This window comes from Zalophus californianus, chromosome 10 (assembly GCF_009762305.2).
Source record: "Zalophus californianus isolate mZalCal1 chromosome 10, mZalCal1.pri.v2, whole genome shotgun sequence".
NCBI lineage: Eukaryota > Metazoa > Chordata > Mammalia > Carnivora > Otariidae > Zalophus > Zalophus californianus.
In genome coordinates, this window is record NC_045604.1 from 114,051,452 (window position 1) to 114,065,822 (window position 14,371).

The following is a 14,371-nucleotide window of genomic DNA, read 5'->3' on the forward strand; positions in this document are numbered from 1 at the left end:
CTCCTGACAATCAGAAAAAATGAAACCTCAGGATATTCAGGGGATTGTGGTGAGAATTCCTGACCCTCAGGTATAGGAGACACATCTTCCTGCATGTAGGTCCCAGAGAGGAGACCTGGAGACACTCAGGTAGGAAACACCAGACCCTGTGATACTCAGCAGTGAATAGAAAGGTGGGCTTTGTAGTCCTAAATTAGAGAAATTCAAAGTGGCTCTTTGAAAAGTGTGCTGATAGTATGTACTTTGAAGAGGGAAAGACAATTTGCCCTACACAGGGTTAAGGATCGATTAATCTGGTGAGCCCGACACCCTGTGACCTTGACATGCTGCATCATCTTGACACAGAGGGACAGAACTGCTCCTCAGCCCATGATTTGGAACAGGAACTGTGGTTGCAGCTTGCATGAGGGGCAGACCCTGACACTGCACAAAACTGGATCCTCAGATGATATGGAACCTTTGAAGGGTAACTGGGAATGGAGATCCTGGCCTTGGGACAGAGGGAGGGGGCTGCACATGAGCCCCCATCACCCGAGGGGTGCAGAGGAGCCTGTACAGAAAGCTGGGATCTTGTTTCAGCCTGGACCGGTTAAGCTAAAGGGCTCCTCCCTGGCCTGACTATTGGGGTGGGGGAGGGGGGATGTAGCCATGCTGATTGGTCAGGAGGCCACAGAGCTGTGTGAGGTCACTGGGCTTCCAGGCCAGGCTGGGGCAGGAGTATGGTAGAGATGCTGCCAACTGCCATTCTGCTGGCCTTGGCAGTGTCTGTGGTTGCCAAAGATAACGCCACGTGTGAGTAAGTGTCAGGGACACCTCCGGGGGGTGGAAAGAGTGTCTTCTGAATAGCAAGCCCCACCCAGACTCCCTCTGTCCAGGGCTAGGAAGGAGGCCAAGCTTGGGCCTTAGTAGTCCCCGGGGTCTCACGGGTGTGACCCACATTCCCAAGTCAGACCATCCTTGCTCCCAGCTTCATCAGCCGAGAGACCCCAGGGCTGACCCCGGGCTCCTATGCCTCCCGTAGCACAGACGCTGGGGTCCTTCCCTCACCTAGAGACTGACCTCACTGCCTCTTGGACATCAAGTCCCAATTTTTAGAAACCCCTTTCTTCCCACGGATAGTGAGGTGCCCCCTCCTGTGGCTGACCCCAAAGACCCCAGGGTGTTCTCATGGCTTTCTTCTAGGGTCGGGCCTCCACCTTAGACTCTCACAGACCCCAAGTTACCCCCAAACTCTTGTGGCCTCTCCCCAGTTCCCAGAACTTCCACCCCTGGACCCCCGCTGTTCCCCACACCTGGGATCACTGGACCTGCCTTGGCTACTCTCCCTCCTCCTGCCACCATCCAACCCCACATCGCAGCCCCAAGACCCCTGTGGCTGTTTCCTGAGTCTCCCGCCCAGAATTGGCTCTAAAGACCTCAAGCCATTACAACTCTCTCTCTCCACCTCTAGCTTCCTCCTCTGCCTCGGGATCTCCCATATTTCTAGGGCCCTTATCATCAGTCCTGCTTCCTATGGCACCTTCTTTCCTCGCCTTGGGGCTACACCCACAAGACCCCAGAACTCATACTCCTCAAAACCGGTTCCTGAAGCCTGCAGCTTCCTGCTTCCCTACCGCCCTGACAGCGCCTCTCCTCAGCAGCTCCCCCTCGGACCCTCCACACTCCCGGTTGCCACACTTTGCCCAGCCCCCTAGCCCTGATTCCCCCATCGTGCAGCTGCGAGGACAGGCTGTGCCTCTTCTTGGTTTGAACTGTGCCCCTGGTCTCTCCCCAGTGCCCCCTGTGGGTTACGGTTCAGGCAGAACCCACTGGGAAGTGGCCGTATCATCGGAGGGCAGGATGCAACCGTCGGGGCCTGGCCCTGGATGGTCAGCCTCCAGGTCTTCACGTCCCAGAATAACCGAAGGTACCATGCGTGCGGAGGCACCTTGCTGAACTCCCATTGGCTGCTTACGGCTGCCCACTGCTTCGTCTCCAAAAAGTACGTGTGGGAGCATGTGGAGGGAGGTCTTCAGAAAGGCTCTTCCCAGAAAGGGACATTCTCCAGGGCTCTCTGTGTGCAGTCTCCCCAGGGCTCTGGGCCTTGTGGCAACCAGAACGTGAGTGGGTGGGCCCAGGCCCTCGCTGAGGGAGGGCTCTGAGGATCATGGTCACCAGAGGTTTCTGTCGAGCCCGTCCTTTCTGAGGATGACCTGGCTTGCCTCTGTGCCCACAGAAATGTATATGACTGGAGACTGATTTTTGGAGCAAGGGAAATCGTGTATGGGAACGATAAGCCAGCGAAGCTGCCTCAACAGGAGAGATATGTCGAGAAAATCATCATTCATGAGAAATACATCCCCAGTTTAGAGCACAATGACATCGCTCTCATGAAGATCACCCCTCCCGTTCCCTGTGGGCAATTCATTGGAACAGGCTGCCTGCCCCAATTTAGGGCGGGCCCACCTAGAGTTCCCCAGGCCTGCTGGGTGGCTGGCTGGGGATTCTTGAAAGAGAAAGGTGAGTATGGGAGGGGTTCTCACAGGGATAGGGGGACTGCTGGTCATTCCCTCAGTGGTCTCTGAAGTGCAGGGGACATATGTGGTGCCTAGTGGTGATGTCCACCAGAATGGGGGACACTATCCCCTTTTAGAGCAGGAGAAACTGGCAGCCGATTCCCCTGTCCACAGCCTCACCACTGATGGCTCGTGTGATCGTCGGGTGGAAGGGTGCATGCAGCCCCAGGAGAACCTGGGCATTTTTCGAATGGGGTATGGGCTATGGCTCTATCTGGAGCCTGGAACCCTAGTTGCTACCTTCTGGAAATGGGGGATTGTCCCCTGAAATGGCACTTGGAGAAGAGCTCGAGTTGGGGTTTTGTGGTTGCGGGCCAGCTCCTCTCCTCTCTGGACATCCATTTCCCCATCTGTGAGTGGAAGGGCCATGTCACGTGCTCTCTGAGCTCTGAGACCCCAGAGCCCAGCCCTCTAGACCTCAGTGAACCTCTGCTCCCCACCGTCGCTGGTCACAATGCGAGAATCCACCCTTCCCATCCGAGTGACTTCATTTTCTCTGCAGAGAGGGGACAGGGTTCTTGGCAGGCCAGCAGTGGGCAGCAAGGGTTTGACGGGTAGGTTAGGCCTTTCAGCTTTGCACAGGTGACCACATGGACTTTTTACCCAGTCACATTGGGAATGAGAAGAGAGACTGAAAGCTCTTCTGTCCCTTGATAATGGAAAACTGAGGGCTCCTAATTCAAGGCACTTCAGTCATTTGGGGTTCAAAACTCAGCATTTTCTGCTGACAAAACCCTGGTAGTTTCAGTATGCCTCCTGTAACTCTTCTTCCCTCTCTCAAGGCTGCCCCCCTTCTCTGATTGGGTTGCTTCTCCTTCCGGGCACCCCTGTTTTCACTGGCCTCTGCTGGCCCTTCCCTCCCTGACCTGGGGTTTCAACCTCTGTCTGCCTATTGATGTCCATAGCTCTGCTGAGGCCTCTAGAGCATTCTTCTTGTCCCACCCCCGGCCTACCCTGCTCTGCCCACCCACCCAAACATGGGTGCAGTGTCCCAGGGTTCTTGGAGTCCCTGGGGGGGGGCTGATCTCAGGGTTCCCATCTACAAACCACCCCTGCCACCACCTTTGCTGTCCTATTTCTCAAAAGGATTATAGGCTCCCAGCTACACCCTGGACATCACACAAGGCCTCTTTTGTTCTAGAATCCTCCTCAACTTAGTGGGATTTCTACCATCTTCTAGTGAATCCCTCCCCCACTGGTAAGACCAAGTCTTAAAGAAATCCCAGCCTCCAAATTTCTGTGACATTCCTGCAGACCTTCCTTTTTCTACCTCCTCCTTGAGCCCATATGGTTGTGGGGTAGTCCTCCTTTTCCATTGAATTTCAGGTTCTTGTCGACTTTTTAGCATTTAAAGCCAAGGTGTTGGGATTGAGAAAACCCTGTTCTCTTCCAGGTCATCTGGCTCTTCCATAGATCTAAAAGGTCACCATAAGCGACCAGGCTTGTTGTGGGGGTCATTTCCATGTCACCCCTGCCTTGGGGACAGTGCAAGTACAAAACTAACCCTGCTTGGGTGGTACGCAAAGTTGACCTGAAGGGCCTGGAGACGCAGTCCAAGCCACACAAACACAGTCTGAATGCTGTGTGCCTAGCTCCATCCACTTTGCTCCACTTGGTTCTGGCTTCCCACTTGGCCTCCACTGCCATGTTCCAAGTGTGATCCGCCACCTCTCCACCCGGATGCAGGCGATTTCAGACCCACCCACCAGGCTGTGTCTGGGCTGTGGGTGCGGCCGTGGTGGGGGGAGGCCACTTGATGAAGAGGGGATAGCTGCCCCTGTAGCCAGGTGTGAGGTTGGCTGATGGAATCATAGCCTAGGCTGGGCCTTTCTTAACCCAAAGGTCATGATGGAGCCTCTGGGGCTGTACAGGATGTTCTGACCTGCCTTCCGGTTATTCCAACCACCCATGCCCCTGACAGATCTGTGTGTGTGGAGGCCATCCTGCAGCTCCTCCTTCTCTGTAACTTCAAAACGGATGGGAGGCATGCGGGGAGGGACTCATCTGCCCAACTCCAGCAGATCCTGTCCAGAACTGAGCTGAGGGGTTTAACGGGGGATAAGAAGCAATGAGGGGGACTTAGAGCAGTACTGTGGGGAAATGAAATGTGTGTCCTTGATTTGAGTGTAGAGAGGAAAACCTTGGTCCGAATGCAAGCCACACCGCATCCCTACTAGGATGTCTGGGCAAGTGGTGCTCCAAGCTCTTGATTGGAGGCAAGGTGAGTCACAGCGCTTAACACAGGGGGTCACTCTGGGGTGTAAATGAGGTGACACATCCTGGCTGTAGCTGTGAATAATCATCTGGCATCAACACACATTCCTGCAGCCACATCTGCTCATCCTCCATGCACTGCCCCTCCTCTTCACCTGCATATGCCTCCACCACCCCACATCCTTCAGAATTATCTGAGGAGAGGCCAGGGGCATTGACTTTCATGGATTTTAGGTTGAAGTAGAGCATTTCAGGATGATGGGGTTTCCGTGGAGGGAGGGGGCAGGGCTTTCCCAAAACATGTCTTCTGTGATCGCTGACCACAGAGCAGCCTGTCTGTAGCCTACAGGATCGCACCTACACTGCAGGAGGCCCGTGTGAACCTCATCGACCTCGACTTATGTAACTCCAGCCAGTGGTACAACGGGCGTATTCATTCAACCAATGTGTGTGCAGGGCACCCTGAAGGCAAGATCGACACCTGCCAGGTAACTTCCCTTCGGGCGCCCCTTTCCCTGTCAACACCTCTTTTGTGAATCCCTGAACTCCACTCCCTCCAGGGCCCTGCTTCAGTGACCCTTTCCCTGGTCCCATCTCGTAGCAGTGAGGATGGGAGGTGACACCTGGGGCCCCAACAAAGAACCGGTCACCACACAGAGCTTTATCCCACCGTGACACAGAGATCATACCACCCGAACACCACCCTGGAAGAGAAGGCTTACCTCTCCTCACCAGAATACAAAACCTTCCAATCCACTTGTACACACATGCCCATGCATGCATAAAGCCTCATATGTGGACACATAGGTCGCTGATCTTCCCTCCTCACTGCAAGGAGACCTGTGATAATCCATCCCCTTCTCACATCCACCTGAAGCTGTTGATACCAACTCAAAGTTTACCACCACCACTTGTGTTCATGGCAGCAAGAAGCCATGGGACTGAAGAAACTGTCCTTCCAGAGCCTATGGCCCTTCTGGGCAGGGGAAAAGTGGCTCAGAGAGTGACTTCTGTGTCCTTCTGGGCAGGGGGACAGCGGCGGGCCTCTCATGTGCAGAGACAACGTGGCAAACACCTATGTAGTCGTGGGAGTCACAAGCTGGGGAGTAGGCTGTGCCCGAGCTAAGCGCCCCGGAGTCTACACGGCCACCTGGCCCTATCTGAACTGGATTGCTTCCAAGATCGGTTCTAATGCCTTGCACATGGCTCAACTGCCCACCCCTCCCCATCCGACTTCTCAAGCAATCCCGGCTACACAACCCTCTGCCCGCCCTTCTGCTCGCCCTCCTTGGTACATCCAACGGCCTCCTCGACCTCCTCCCAGCCCCCCTGCATCTCGACCTCAACCTCAACCCCAACCCCCGGCCCCAACCTCACCCCCACCCCCACCCCCACCCCCACCTGCTCCCCCACCTTTCACTAAAGCTCCCCAAGTACTTTCTTTTGCCAAGCGACTACAGCAACTTACAGAGATCTTGAAGGGGAAGACCTTTTCTAATGCAAAGGGGTATTATGAAATGGAGACCACAGATCTCCCAGAACTGACCACCGCCTCCTGATCTGACCCCACTTCCAACAGACCCAGTGAGCCCTTTACTCCCAAGAAAACAAAGATGAAATAAATAAATATAAATATAAATATAAATATAAAATATATTTATATATATCTATGAAGAGATGCTTTCTGGACTTCTTCCTACCTGCCCTCCCCGACTCAATCCAAACCCTCCCCCAGCAAATCTGTCCTCCCTCTGTCACCCTCCAACAAGGTGGAATTGCTTGTATGTCAGTGGCTATTGTGGTTTCCTAAATCTTGATTTTTGAAGTTGGAACAAGGCGATCTGGGGTGACAGACCAGGTATGGTCTGGATCTCACACTCGGAGTCTCTGCTTATTAAATCAGTGCAGGTGGGCCCTGGAGCACTTCTGTGAGGTGAGCTGACTCAGAAGGAGGGGTGTGGGTCTGAGTCCATTGGAGAATGACCCCAGTCTGAAGTTTTGTAGCGTGGCCCTCTGATGCTCAGTCCACATGGCCAACCCCAGGCAGGAGTCTGCCCTCAACCAGAATTGCTTATGTCCATCTGTGACGTCCTGAGAAAGAGATCTCGATGACCTCAGGTCAACTGCCCACTCTGGTCAGGGCCCAGATCAAACCTAAATGCTGGATTAGCCACTTGAGAATTAAAGATGGCAGGCTCCAGAAAGAAACCCCCGGGCTCCTGGCTGTGCAGTTGCTGCAACAAGCAACAGTCTCATACCTGTTCACCTGTTCACTGTGTGCACATGTTTCAAGTGCAAGATGGTCCTATGGTCTGGTTGCAAAGACAGATGGCATAGGGTACAGGAGCATGAGGGAGGAACTTTGGGTGAGGAAGACCAAGGACCCTGTCTTTTCCTGCTGGGGTTGCAACAGGGACTGATGAAGCAGGCATGAGTATTTTCAGGATTCGTCAGTCTGTCTGGGTTCAAACATACCCCCTGCTTTACCCCTCATCAGCTATGTGGCCTTGGGAATATGGCCGTAGGGTTGTGTGACAATGAAATTAGGACAGATGTGAAGCTTTCAGAGCAGAGCGTGACACGCCATACATGCTTATAGATGTGGGCTCTAGAGCCAGCTGGTGATGCGATGCTGGGTAACCTTATACTTATGAAGGGGCACTCGGGTGTATATCGTCTGTGCCCTTATGAGCCCTGGAATGCCTAGGCTACCTAAGAGGACATGCAAATTGATCTGGGTGGCCCATGGCTCTGTGGTGTATTAACATTTGATAAAATAAAAGAACCAAATTTTATCTGCCTTCACTGAGAGCCAACATTACTAAGATTAGAGTTGGCATGTCCATGATTCCTTTCGTGGGCTTTGGTCTGTCTCTTCTAAAGTCAGTTTCTTAATCTCCCTACTGGGTATATAAGCTTTGTGCCCTGGTGTCAGACACCAGGTACCCTCTAAACACTGAACAAAACTCAATGTCAGTCACAGAGTGAGACAAACCCCAAGCCATAGGCCACATGGCCCAAAGAGCAGAAAGAGCCATGGCAGCAACTCGGGACCTGCCCTCACCCTTCCTGGGCAGTCCTGAACCCGGAGCTTGCAGGTGGGAATGCTGTGGCAAGATGTGCTCAGGCTAGGGAGTCGGGGTGGGTGCGGAGGATTTGGGACAAATTTGGAGGAGCTCTAGTACCAGTGGTTTCTTTCCACTTACAGATCATCCCTCCTCCTCAGAGTTTCCCAGGATCCAGAACAGATTCTCCTGGCACTCTCTCCTTTCACATGCTCAAATCCTTGTCCTTAGCTTTTCCCTTCTCTCCTCATTGGGCCTGTCATCTGTCGCTGACACTTGGGTCTCCTTCCTGGGGAGACAGGGCTTATGCTCAGGGAGCACTAATGGGAGGCCATGGATTGGGTAGAGCCTGCAGAATCCGACTGATGGTTTCTTGTGTATCTTCCGAAACTTTCCATGCCCACGAATAGATTTACGTATAACACCCTTCTTATTCACTGTTCATAGTACTCTGACTTCCTGTTTCATTTAGCAAATTAGAGTTATTTTCGTATTAGCACACAGGGACTCACCTTCTCACAATTACGTTGTGCGGTGGGGTACTTACGAGATATAGTGCTACATTTCCTTCCTGGGAGGGGTTATCTAGCCCCCTGCTTTAGCTTTCCCTCAATGTTCTCATTTCCCCACATAGAAGCCAATACTGGTTTATATCAAATTCACTGATTTTTGCAAAACTAATAGATGTTCTAATTTTCTTTTTTTTTTTTTAAATTATGAATGAAGTTGTTGACAAGTTAAGTGAGTCTCTGATCTGCCTTCATATCCCTGTGGATACTCTAACCCTAAAAAGGCTTACAGGTCCCAGAGCAGATACTGCTGCACACAGAGACAAGAAGAACAGGGGAAAACTGGACAGGCTGTACAATGAGCCAGCACCAAGGGGCATCTAGGCAACTGAAGGATATGCTCACTCTTTCTCTGTGGGATGGTTTAGGCAAATGATAAGTATTTTTCTAAAAAGCAGAATTCATAATGACTTTTATTGCTAGGAACCGTAACAAGATGATTTGACGGTGGCTAAACCGTGCATGTGGTAAAAGCCTGACTCCTGAGCATTCGGGAATAAGAGACCTAAGATGTGTGTAGGCAGAAGTACTAATTACGAATTTGATCCATATGAGAAATATTTTTTAAGATTTATTTATTTATTTATTTGAGAGAGAGAGATAGCATGAGAGAGCATGAGCAGAGAGAAGACGCAGAGGCAGAGGGAGAAGCAGGCTCCCCACTGAGCAGGAAGCCCGATGTGGGACTTGATCCCTGGACCCTAAGTTCATTACCTGAGCCGAAGGTGGACGTTTAACTGACTCAGCCACTCAGGCACCCCCAATATAAGAAATCTTATGTTTACAAGGAAAAAACTGATCCCAATGAATATAATTTTACTACATTTTAAATGGAAGTGGAAAACATGGAGGTAGTTCATCTTTAATGTGTAGAAAACTCATCAAGCAACAGAAATTAGCCTAATGGAGTTTTCTGCTGAAACTATATTCTTGGTAAAGAATCGTCAGTGACCTGCTTCTGGCCACTATATTTGGGCCTGTGTACTTCTCTTGGGTAGGTATTCAGAGAGTGGAATGGCTGGGTTATATGGCAGGTGTAAGTTTTGACATATGATTGCACCCAGGAAACCAGCACCACAATCAACATAGAGAATCTGTCCATCACTCCAAAGGCTTCCTTGGGGTACTCTGTAATCCCTCCAGCCCCTTCCCTCCCCGGCCCTAGCAACTTCTGCTCTGTTTCTTTCACTGTGTATCCATTTGCATTTAAAAAACAATTTTAATAAATGCAATCATACAGCGGGTGTTTTTTTTTTTTTTTTTTTTTTTTTTTTTTGGTCTAGCTTCTTTCACTCAGCGTAATCATTTTGAGGTTTATCCATGTGGCACTGTGTTGCAGTCCTTGTGGACTGGACAGTCCTTGTGTCTCGTTCTTGTTGCCACCCAGCGCTCCACTATGTGACTGCCCCACCATTTGGTTCTGTTAACCAGGTGATGGACTTTACAGTTTTAGGTCGTTAGAAATAAAGCAGCTATGAGCATTTGTACACAAGTCTTTGTGTGGGCATATGCTTTCATATTTCCTGGCTAAGTACCTACACGCAGGATCATATGGTACGTGTATGGTGAGCACTTTTAAAACCTGCCAAAACGTGTCTTCAAGGCAGTTTCATCACTCTACCACCCCGTCAGCAGTATCTGAGAGTTCCAGTTCCTCCAGCTCCTTGCCAACACTTGGTGTGCTCCGTCTTTTTGATTTAATTTAATCTTTAAAAACAATTTAAAAGATTTTATTTATTTATTTGAGAGAGAGTGAGCACAAGTGAGCACAAGCAGGGGGAGGGGCAGAGGGACAGGGAGAAGCAGACTCCGTGCTGAGCAAGGGAGCCCGACATGGGGCTTGATCCCAGGACCCGGGGATCATGACCTGAGCCGAAGGCAGTCGCTCAACCAACTGAGCCACCAAGGCGCCCCGAATTTTAGCCATTCTTATAGGTGTGTAATAAAATGTCATGTGTGGGGTTTTTATCCACAAGTGTAGTCTATATATATATTTAAAGCATTCGAAATGAATATTGTTAAGATTTATCATGAGGTAATAGGGCAGTAACTTTTGACAGCAACAAAATGTGGGAGTGCACATAGGGAAAGGAGGAGGTAGAAATAAGCATGAAATTAAATTCATTCAAACAGAATTTGGATTTTTCAGGCCATCACAAACATCAATGGAAAACATCTGAAAGACATACCAATAGCAACAGTCATAGAACAATTTCTCCATTAAGCCAGGTCTCTACTATATAAAGATATTCCAAAGTATCCAAACTCCCAGAGCTGCCCTGTCTGCTGAAGTTACTACACCAAATAGAACACTTTATATTTAAAACAAAATCCTCAGGGTGCGTGACTGGTTCAGTCAGTAGAGTGTGGGACACTTGATCTTGGGGTCCTGAGTTCAAGCCCCATGTTACATTGTAGAGATTACTCTTTAAAAAGATACTAAAGAAACCCAAATTTAGCACAAGTCAACAACTTGCCCACAGTCAGTTCATCCTCCACTTTTAGGGTGATGATAGGTTTGCTCTTCACAAGAAGCATCATGTGCCACCTTATTGACCTTTATACGGTTCGTTTATTTCCAATGTATGCTTTGATCTTGCCCCACTAATTCTCTCTCCCCAAAGCTCTAGAGAACCCCAGTTTTGATCTGCATGCTCAGGGAGAATTCGTTCATGTCCATGATATTTTCATAAAGAAGAAGAGAGACAATGCAGAGCCCAGGGGTGGGACCTACCCAGCCAGCCCTTGCATCTCTCCTGGCTGGGTTGAGCTATCACTGAACTGACTTTGTTAGGCAAATGTGTGCCACTGTGCCAAAGAGATGCTAAATTCCATGCTCAGACAGATTCGGGAGTGTGGCTAGGGTCAAATGATTCCTCAGGCTGTATATGCCAGGAATATAAAATTGGTTAATTTAATTTTGGAATTTTTAATTTCTGAGATAAGAATCCAAACTTCAATAACTTTTCCTTGAGGAACATGACTTAAGTGTATTAAAGCAGTCAAAATGTTCTCTCGTGAATACAGTACGGTCATTGTGACGTGGCTCTAGTGATGATGAGCAGGCTGTCCTATCATTGCAGCCCTACTTCATCCCTCAGCCACTGAAACACTATTACTCTTCCTAAAGGTACATACTGTACACTCAGACACAGCATTGTCAAGACCACTTTGTTGAACATAGGCCACTTCCAAAATTACAGTCAACATTCCTAAAAGCAAATAAAACAAATCATTCTACACATTGCTTCTTTAGTGCAAAGCCTTTGAAAACAACCTTATTCAGAAAAGTGGTGCTCTGCATTTGGCTAGCTATTACTCTAGTCATGTGAGATCCATCTATAAGAAAGTAAGGAAGGAACAAATTAATAGTGGAAACATAAAAATTTGAAAATTGTATTTGGATCCTATGAGTTTAAGCAAATGTTAGCTGACAGCTGCAACAGACCAAGATTTAATGAGCATTCCAATCATTTCCAACCTTATACTGTTCTTTTTAAAGGAAATAAATTCTCTAATACCACTGTTATCTCCGCTAGGTAAATTGTTTAGTGTGAGTCTATCCAAGGCCTGTGATTGCAACCTCCTAACTCTGCCGCACGCGCCCAGGCACTCTGAGAGCTATACAGGACAGGGTGCACTTGAAAAAGATCAAACAGCACTTCTCTGTGAGGTCTTGTTCAGAAGACCACAGAATCCACCAGAAGTGAACTTCCAAAACATTTTTCCACACTGAAAATGATAAACGGAACTCACGTGATCACAAATTCTACAGAGGCCACAAAATGTTAGAATAAACTGACCTTTAGGGTTAGTGATTCATTAATACCTAAAATCTGTTTTTGTGTCTTAGTAAAATTAGCATTACTTCATCTGACAAAGGAATAAATCTACTTATAAAACTGGACTTTTGAATAGATTCAGAGCTTCTTTCTCAGATTTTCTTCTTAAATCAGCAAACCCATCTGAGGTAAAGAGGAAGCACGTATGTAGTTTGAAAATATTTTCTTTAGCTGTCTGCAAATTAACTGATTGATTCATACTCAATGCAGGAACACTGTGTCAGTTCACACCAGACCCTGAGAAGGCACTGAGAAATCTGACAAGAGCACACCAGGAGTGTTCCCACTCTACTTTGTGTAGTGAACATCAAAATTGTAGATACATATAATAAATGTATACTACACCACGAGCATCTTTAGCAGAGGTGTTGAAGGAGATATTATAACACTGTTTTAAATCACAAATGCTAGGGGCTCCTGGGTGGCTCAATGGGTTGAGCGTCTGGCTCTTGGTTTTGGCTCGGGTCATGAGTTCAGGGTCGTGGGGTCAAGCCCCCCCATGGAGCCCCACATTGGGTCCCGCACTCAGTGGGGAGTCTGCTTGAGATTTTCTCCCTTCCTCTGCCCTTACCCCTGCTTCCCGCCCCTCATGCTCACATGTGCGCTCTCTCTCTCAGATAAATAAATCTTAAAAAAATAAACTGCACATGCTAAATACCCTATTTCAAATACTCTAATTTATTTTTTATTTTTTTTAAGATTTTATTTATTTATTTGAGAGAGAGAATGAGAGACAGAGAACATGAGAGGGAAGAGGGTCAGAGAGAGAAGCAGACTCCCCGCTGAGTGGGGAGCCCGACGTGGGACTCGATCCCGGGACTCCAGGATCATGACCTGAGCCGAAGGCAGTTGCTTAACCAACTGAGCCACCCAGGCGCCCTCAAATACTCTAATTTATGAATTAATATCTATGATGTAACAATGGCACTTTACCACAGTGATTGGAGAACAGTCCACTTTTTTGCCAATTTTATGAATACTTTCCTTAACTAACTGTACAATTACATAACACTTACATGCCTTTTTAGAAAATGTACTGTACACAGTTATAAGACTATAGAACTAAGCTTAATCATACTTTAATTAGAAAAATCACGTTTGTATTATGTTTCTGTTAAAGGAAAAACTGTGTTACTCTAATACTTTTAATGTAATGACTTTGGTTCAAGATTATGAAAAATTTGAATAACTTCTCTCAAGACCATTTCATTTCAAATTTATACAACTAGTTTAGTCAGCTGACCAGAAAGAAAGGAAATAAAAGGAAAATATTTGCCCAGATGAGGTAGAGAATGTTCACACGAATTCAATGCATAGTTCTCTTGGTTGTTCTGTTTCATCCTTAACTGGGCCCACACGAATTTTAAATCCGAGCTTAAATGAGCTTCTTCAATTCTTCTTCCAATAAGGCTCTGTCACTCCCATCTCCGGGTCAGGGAGTACTCATGTCTCTGCAGAGTACTTTGTCTTTGGTTCCGTGCTGCTCGTCCAAGGACCACCAACACAGCCATTTTGAGAAGGGGATGTAATCACTCTGCCGTTTTTACTCACAGGCAACACTGATTTCTGATTAGGCTTGCCGCCATCATATCCAGTGGTATGTCCTGTATATGCAACACAACAAGTATCCCATACAATTTTGGATATTCTTTTGGAGAATAAAACCTGTGAAGCCTTTCAAATACACTTTTGATGTTAGTTGGATCACAACACAAGAAATAAGAAATCTTTGAAATATGATAACCATATTTTTCATGAATCGTAATCAGTTGCTGTTTCAATGTTACATTCATGGTTTCCAAGTAAGACCATCTCAGAACAACAGTGGCAGTACTCCACTTGTCATTATGCAAAGGGAAGTTCCACACAGAAAACGAACCAACTCTTCAAATGCAAAAGGACTTCTTTCCCATTTTCCAGGAGGCCTTTGTTCCCCCCTAGTTTTTTTTTTTTAAAGATTTTATTAGAGAGGGAGGGACAGAACATGATGGGGGGGGCAGAAGGAGAGGGAGAAGCAGACTCCCCCCGGAGGAGGGAGCTGACGATGCGGGGCTCGATCCCGGAACCCTGGGATCATGACCTGAGCTGAAGGCAGACGTTTAACTGACTGAGCCAAGCAGGCGCCC

The 14,371-nt window shown here is 48.2% G+C and overlaps 1 protein-coding gene across 1 annotated transcript; it reads left to right on the plus strand.

Annotated features, from left to right (window-relative positions):
- The first annotated feature begins 683 nt into the window (after positions 1 to 683).
- LOC113933199 (acrosin-like) lies at positions 684 to 6,379 on the plus strand. Its single transcript, XM_027613077.2, has 5 exons — positions 684 to 796; positions 1,775 to 1,981; positions 2,216 to 2,499; positions 5,112 to 5,257; positions 5,798 to 6,379. The coding sequence occupies exons 1-5, from the start codon at positions 720 to 722 to the stop codon at positions 6,326 to 6,328; spliced, it is 1,245 nt and encodes a 414-aa protein (XP_027468878.2). The 5' UTR covers positions 684 to 719; the 3' UTR covers positions 6,329 to 6,379.
- Positions 6,380 to 14,371: the final 7,992 nt, after the last annotated feature.